At 36.8% G+C, this 8,212-nt stretch overlaps 1 protein-coding gene across 3 annotated transcripts; it reads right to left on the bottom strand.

The window, feature by feature from the left end:
• Positions 1-2,120: 2,120 nt before the first annotated feature.
• On the bottom strand, positions 2,121-3,087 carry LOC114194959. Of its 3 annotated transcripts, none has more exons than XR_003606446.1 (2): positions 2,739-3,087; positions 2,121-2,615 (listed from the first exon to the last, which is right to left on the bottom strand). XR_003606446.1 is itself a non-coding variant. In XM_028085367.1 (2 exons), the coding sequence occupies exons 1-2, from the start codon at positions 2,890-2,892 to the stop codon at positions 2,545-2,547; spliced, it is 240 nt and encodes a 79-aa protein (XP_027941168.1). In that variant the 5' UTR covers positions 2,893-3,086; the 3' UTR covers positions 2,121-2,544. The 3 variants fall into 3 exon arrangements, 2 of the variants coding, with proteins under 2 accessions (XP_027941168.1, XP_027941164.1); XM_028085367.1 differs by having other exon boundaries at positions 2,724-3,086; XM_028085363.1 differs by having other exon boundaries at positions 2,714-3,083.
• Positions 3,088-8,212: the final 5,125 nt, after the last annotated feature.

The following is an 8,212-nucleotide window of genomic DNA, read 5'->3' as shown; positions in this document are numbered from 1 at the left end:
CTCCAAATCTCTTTTTAAACTTGTTTCTTTTTGGTTCACCATCCCGTCGCGATTTTGATTGTGACACTCCCAATGGAGGAAACAAATAATCAACTCTTTTGCAAGTGTTAGAGGTCCCCTTAAATAGAAGTGTCTAAGGGCCTTTAAGAAAAAATAAATAATCTCAAAAGGATTACATAACAAATAACAAAACCTAGAGTCTAGAAGGTAAGTCAACAAAGGAGCACATGGACACATTCTAGAAGCATTCTCGGACAAGGAAAGGTGAATGCTCCTTCTACATGGTTCTAGACGTCTTGGTGACCAAGGCATGTGGTCATTATTTCTAGATGCTTCAAGAAAACTTTGCTCCTTCTCTCTACTCCACATTTGTTCTCCAAAAACCTTTCAAATGTGCCACTTGTCCTTCCGCGCCACCTACTAATGAACCAATAAACTAATTAAAATTGGATTAGCATGTTGGCTTAGGTTAAGCTAATCTTTGAGTTAACAAGTTAACCTAAGGTCAAGGTCAACAAGTCAACTTAAAATAGTCAACCAAGCCAACTTCATCGAATTCAAACTAGATAATGCTAAACAAAGATAAAGATGGAAATGCCTCCCCTTTTGTCATGCTTCTTGTAACTCTCCTTGGGATGGCCTCAATTGTGTTAGGTGAGGTGGTCATGCCTTAATCACTTATGGTCTAGATAATGGACTAAGTTGAATATTTCTACCACTTGTCACCCACAAACAGATGGGCAAACGGAGGTAGTTAATAGATCCTTGTCTACATTATTAAGAGTAATCTTGAAGGGTAATTATAAATCTTGGGATGAGTATCTTCTTCATATCGAGTTTGCATATAATAGAGTAGTTCATAGAACTAATCTCTCCTTTTCAGGTTGTATATGGGTTTAATCTGTTGACACCTTGGATCTTGTACCTCTACCCACTTCCTTTGATTTGTTCACCAAGAAGGTGTTTCTAAGTCTAAATTTTTCAAGAATTTTCATGAAAATATTAGACAACAAATACATCACCAAATTGAGAGATACATTAAGTGCAATAATAAGGTGAACAAAGAGGTCATTTTCAATGAGGGGGTTTAGTTTGGCTTCATTTAAGAAAATAAATGTTTCCTAAACAAAGGAAGTCCAAACTTAACCCTCGTGGAGAAGGTCCTTTCCACATCCTAAGGAAGGTCAACAATAATGCATATCAATTGGACCTTCTTGAGGAATATGGAGTATACCCACCATCTATGTGACTGATTTAGTTCCTTTTACAGGTGAATAAGCTAACAACCCTCTAGATTTGAGGACAAATCCTCTTAAGAGGAGGAGATGATGACTTGGGTCCAACCATAGCCCCAATCAAAGGCGCAATCACTAGAAGCAAGTTGAGAAGGATATAAGAAGAGATGGACCTTCAAGAGCCCATTGAGCTTTATAGGCTTCAAATGTTATTTTCATGGTCCAAGGATGATGTCAAGATATGACGGGCTTGTCCTAGACCATTAGAATAGATTTCAATTGAGCCAATTATTTAGGACATGCTTAAAAATAAATTACTAGAAGTGGTTTTGGATCATAACTTACCTAGCTTTTGCAATTGGACCCATTCAATCCCAATTACAAAAGCCTAGGTCGAGTTTGAATTTAGCTTAACCATGCCTAGCGCATTGAACATGTTCTAAATGAGGAAGGCGTGACCAAGCCAAGTGGCATGTGATCCAAATTCATGGATCTTAGAGCTAGATCTATATCTAAGCGTACATATTTCATATTGCCTAGCTTCATTTGCATTCCATTTCAAGTAGCATTTCATTTGCATTTGCTTTCATTTCATCTTGCTTTGTGATTAGTTCATATTTATGCCCTTATTTAATGTTTAATTCTGGGTATTTAATTAAATTTTTTTGCTTAAGGATTAATTTAATCAGGATTTGTGATAATTAGGTTCATAGAGTATGTGAGACAAAAATGGCTTAAAAAGTGATTTTAGTTGCATAGAATATTCGAATATTCTAACGTATTTTTATGCAGCTGAAGTTAAATTTGGTTCATTAAAGATGTGAAATTGAATTGTTCTAAATTACAAAATAAGGCAAAAGTTAGTCAATTGGGGGAAGAAATATATAAAGAACTAAATGTAACCTTAAATTACATAAACAATCCATTTTTCAACAATGGGCCACACAATAAGATTTTACTGTTGCACCTTCTTAAATTACTAACTTTCACCCCTATTATCACTTAAACTCAATTCAACACATGTCAATCCTCCACTAATTAAAATGATAAATCAGAACTTGCCATGTGTTTACATCCAAGCACTCAAAATTTAGCCAATCAAATGTTGCCACCTCATCATCTTCTACCTTATCCCAAAATCACAAACCCTAGACACGACCACGCACTCAGGCCAGCCATCGTGAGCCACGCCTGAACCGTGACTTGAACCATCTTCTTCTCCGTTCAACCAGCGGTGTCCATCCACGAATCACCTCGCCGGAAAGGAGATCGAAATCACCGTCGCCTTCACCACAAACTGTTGCAGCACTCACCATGCACTTGTAGTGTGTTCTTCCACGCGACGTCCTCGAGATTGCGCTGCCATAGCCACAACAGAACCTGCAACGTGAGCAACGAAGATGAGAATGCAGATCTGCATCACCATCAAACACCAACGTTGCAACCACAAAAACAACAACACCATCGTGGACCAGAACCAATGCAAACCATATTCGTGCGCACCATTGGCCACCATAAACGTTGCTGGAGTGAAGCCACCACGAATCTGCAAGCCATCGCGAACGCACCTGCAACCTTCGAGCCACCATGTACGGCCACGGGAAAGCACCACGAAGCCTTCGCAGCAACGCCCATGGAGCAGCGTGGATTTAGCCATAACACTACAGCAACCTCATTGCACTTGCGACAACAACCAGGATGGAAGTGAAAACCCTAATTTTGAGAGAGAAGGGAATGTCATGTGTCAGTCTGCCATTGCATAATCAACTCGTCAAACCTGGTCAAAGTAATCAACTCTGGACAAATTCTGGTCAAATGGTCAAATAGTCAAACAAAAGTGGCAGAATTGAAAATTGGACAGAAATTAAATTGTTAAATAATTAATTAAAGATTTTTAAATTATTATCTTTTGTATATATCAAATTATCAATAGAGAAAATCTTATAAATATTTTAGCAACTTATAAAATATGTTAATTATTTGAGAGATATTATATCAAAAGATAAAAAATTTCAGCAGCAGAAAAGATAAAGTCCAAGTCCAATCAAGGCCAATATAAGAGACGAAGGGGAAAGCAGAAAAGACAAGCTCGGCACTTCGGAGTTTAGGAACCTTTAGGGAGGTCTAATTTCCCTCTTTATCTCCACATTCTCTTATTCTATTTTCTTATTTTATTTTATTTTGCATTTCATGGAGGGCTAAGCTTCAAGGGTTAGTTTCAATGTAATTTGTAACATCCTGACCAGATATTACGAATTTAAATAATAAAATAAAATAAGAAAAATAAAAATTTATTAATTATAAATCCATTTCCCAAAAACGCGGGAAATTTCAAACTTTATTCAATCATAAAATAACTGAATCCAAACTTTATAAAACTTAAATACAATATCCAAGTTTAACGATATAAAGTGTTACAATTGATTCCAAAACATATTAAATAAAACTCTGTGAAATCTTTATTCCAGACTAGTCCCGCTCTGGCTCTACGCTTCACCAGATCCACCAGCAACATCATTTGCTCACGTATACTGCGTATACGATCATCGTCAAACACAAGCAGATAGGGTGGGCTAATAGAATAAAACATATATACAACACATTTATATATATAACACAATCACCCCAATGGGAATCCATCCTTTGATCTCATACCACATGGCCACAACCATGTTAACCGTGTTCTACATCTTTTAGTGAGTACCTCAAGATGTCTTGCTGCCACACTTATCGGTCATAACCGATAGAGCACGTGTGGGAACCATGCTACGGATCATACACCGTAATGCCAAGTGGAGTTCCCACTATGAATAACATTTGTACGTCACAAGACTACTAAAACCGTCAGTTATTACTGAGGAGGGCAATCTACTGGACCCGTCGTACGAGCCACAACCCGCACACTCACACCGACAACACTCGCCAACCCAAGCCACAACTCAAGAGTTCCTCGTGTTCATCTGCCATCCTGAGCCACAACTCAAGGAACACCAGCAAGCCAACCTTTGAGATATCATAGAAGCATTGTAGGCCTCGCACATCAACGTAAGCACAACCCAAATCTGCTGCAGCAACATCGCCTAGCGGTGCTCACAAGGCATCAGGCGCTGCCCACTTTCAGACTGCCTGGCGGGGAATGCGTACCGCTAGGCGCCAAGCGCCTCAGACCCTTAAAAGCTGCAGACACCAACTGGCGATACCCCCTCCCTCACCGCTAGGCGCAACCGTTCCAGATCCTTTCTGATTTAGCACCTATCGTCTGGCGATCTAAAACCACCGACAGACGTTGTATTAGTGCTTGCACAGTACTGGGTTTTGGGTAATCCTACACAGATTTGGATCCTCAATCCAGGCATCAAGACTCACAATGTCTTTCACCAATTAGTTGAATCGCTTTTCCAGTGGCTAACTTATTATCAAAGTTCCTACTTCCATTTAAGTTCAACCACCCAAGTCTACAAAATTGGTTTCTTAAAGTTAACCTTATTCATCCCTACCATACCACAATGTACTCATATTGCTTATTCCTTAACCTTGGTTCTAGTCATTACAACCATTCCTAACTCATTCCAAGTCAACTCCTCCTAGATAAATCACAACTCACTCTCATTCCAAATATTGGCTTTGGGTTTAATTTCCATTCACTATTATCTAAATGTTTACCAACACTTCACTCATAAATCTAAACTCAATCACAAAATAGGTCAAGGTTCTGGACCCCCTTCACACAACTTGTCCAAATTCATAATTCATACTATGTCACCATTTATATAAGCAAGTCTTAGAATAGCTAATACCATCACATCCTAAGTTAAGTCAACCTCTTTAATTTATGCTTTAGGACTCTATCATCAATTACTCAAAGATATCACCAAATCCATACTTCTAGTTCCAATTAAGGCTGCAACAGCAACCCAATGCCTGCCATCAAAGCCACGCAGTATCACTGCCCTGCGTTGGTGCTTGGCGGCAAGCCCCGTGCCACCAGGCGGTACTTACAATTCTGGGCAATTTTCCAGAATTTCAGCACCTGCAAAGACTCTCTGACAGTTCCCCGCTGCTCTCTTCCGCTTATCTCAACTATTTCGCACATGATCATGGTAACAACGCCATAATTATTCATATTTTTTTAACAATCTCCAACAACAGATTTTAGTGCAGTCACGACTAGTACACTCAACTCACCAAAACTCCCAATTTTGTCAACCCTAATATTCTAATATAGCTATTCTCACTTAATCCTCATGCACCACCACGAATTGTCACAACTTATCATCTCTCTTTTTATCAATTCATGATTACAACTGCATCTCCACTGATCCAAACACCCCCAACACTCAGAAAAACATCGAAATCGAGCCAATATAGCTCGCGTCGCCTAGCGGGTCAATTACCACCGCCAGATTATTCATAGAAAACCCAGAAACTGGGTGGCTTGTGTCGCCTAGCGGCAAGAGATATGTCGCCAGGCGGTTCCTCTACAGGAACCCAAAATTCCATAGAAATAGGATGAGTCACCTGGCGATTTTTGGAAAATTCTAGAAATACGAAGAATACGTGAAATAAACAGTGTATATGCATCCAAAACAATATACAATTCATGCAATTAACAACACGAAGTAAAACGCAGGGTCCAGCTCCCCTAACTTGGATTCCTTAGCTTAACTTTGAATTGTGTGATAGTTCTTCTTGGCCCAAAATTGGCTTCCCTTAACGCTCCCATAATTCAGCTCCAAACAGGCTCTCAATTATCTCAACACACTCTCAATTTCGCTCTCCTCTCACTATGTAACAATGACAACACTGCAAACCTTTCTTCTAACCTAAAATTGGCCTTTTAATGGTGTCTTAATGCTAGGTTAATAACCAAAAACGAAAATTTGGTTTAATGATGCTCGTAATTACCATTCAAGGACCATTATGGCTGTTTTTCTAGCCTCCCTTGGCTGCCCCCATTCAGCTAGGGTTTTCTCTGACCTTTCACATTCATGCTAATGTCATTTCAATGCACAACCAATCAACCAATTCATGTTTCCTTATAATTCACATAATTCTATAATTATGTTATCACTTAACATGATCAAGCATTTTGTTAAAATAATAATAAATTAAATCACACAAAAATAACATACACAAGACTTGAACCCAAGTCTGCTCACACAATCAAAGTACTCTCAACCACTTGAGCTAATACTTTTCCATGTCATACAAGTCATAATTAAATTTCATAAAGGCTTACACTAACCGCATTTATTAATTAATTTTCACGGGTCTTTCATAATTTCTTAATTGGATTTTGAGGTTTAAATAAATTTGTTTGTTCTTTTGATTTTTGTGATTTATTTTCATCTATGTCTTTTGGTTCTTAATTTAGTAAAAGTAATGATTTTTACATTGTAGCAAGTTAGCTAAGTGTTAAATCTACATAACAACAATCGTATGAGTCAAAGAGTTTTTAAATTTTAGTTGAGAAGTTACTTTCATTAATTTTAGAAACTTTCATATGATTGCATGAGTTTTTGCTAATAATTGAAAAGTTACTTTGATTGAAGGTGAAAACTTAGATTAGAATTAATCTAGAAGTTACTTTGGTTAATTAGCTTTTGATTAATTTTAGAAACTTTCATATGATTGCATGAGTTTTTGCTAATAATTGAGAAGTTACTTTGATTGAAGGTGAAAACTTAGATTAGAATTAATTAAGAAGTTACTTTGGTTAATTAGCTTTTTACTAGATATAAGAGGTAAAAGAATGGGCATGATTAGGATTAGTAATATTTAATGGAGAAGTTACTTTGGTTAAATTTACTATGATTAATCTACAAAGTTCTTGCTTTTGATTGAGAAGTTACTTAGGTTAAAAGTAAGGACACAAACAAATTAATTGAGAAGTTACATTGATTAATTTGAAGTCATAAACAAGAAATCAATAACAATAATCTTTAGGAAACAAATGATGAATCCCATTTTAAAAATGTAGTGGAATCAACATATTTTTCTTTACTATTACTTTTATCTTATTTTATTTTTTATTTTTATCTCTCATATTTTTATTATTTTATTTGACTAACTCTTTTGTATAGTTTTTATAAGAACTAATTTGTCAAAAAACAATTCCATGTTCGTTGGGAGACGACTTTGGGTTACTTTACCCTTACTTTTTTTATGGACTACTATCTTAGCAATACTAATGTTGCTATAGTTTAGTAGTATTAATTTGATCGCGTCAACGACAGTGTTATCAATGTGCTATGGTATGCTGTTGAGATTATTCCACAAACATTTTTTTAGAGTCACCTAGCTAGAGCATTATTTTAGAATCTTCTTTAGCATTCTATCTCTAAAGTTGGCCTTACCTCTTTAGACTTTTTCCACCATCATTCAATATGGCACCTCCTAAGTCATTAATCTTCAATTGTTTCCTCTCAAACACTCCATGGAGCTTCCTCATTCCAACCATCATGTCCAAGGAGATTTATCAATAAGCTTTTGCGTGTCTCCACCGTTCTCCCTCCGAGTTTAAAGTTCAAGGTAATAACATTGTCCTTGCTTCCAATTTTGTCCCTTTGCTTTTCATCATTCTTTCTCTTTCGATCTCATCTCTCTACTCTCAATTTTGATTTCATTTTCATTTACATTTCTTTGTTTCATTGCGTTCAATTTCGTTTCACTGCATTCGATTTGGATTTCATTTTCCTCTTTTGATTTCATCTAACTTACTCATGTCCTATTCGATTTTGTTTGCTTTGTTTTGGGGTTATTGTAAATATTTCATCAATTAGAGTATAATATGCACAAAACTCTGAGTATAATGGAATGATCTAATTAAGTTTCATCACTCTCTGAGTTGGTTTTCTTCTGATAATCCAGCTTCACAAATTTCTTCACAAGACATTTAGTTAGCTACATTAAGTACATGATCGACATATCTTGTATCACAAACTCTTTTATCTATGGCTCCTGATTTCATTGGAAAC

This window comes from Vigna unguiculata, chromosome 1, assembly GCF_004118075.2.
Source record: "Vigna unguiculata cultivar IT97K-499-35 chromosome 1, ASM411807v1, whole genome shotgun sequence".
Classification (NCBI taxonomy): domain Eukaryota; kingdom Viridiplantae; phylum Streptophyta; class Magnoliopsida; order Fabales; family Fabaceae; genus Vigna; species Vigna unguiculata.
The sequence above is the reverse complement of the archived record's forward strand: the minus strand, read 5'-3'. Positions and strand labels throughout refer to the sequence as shown.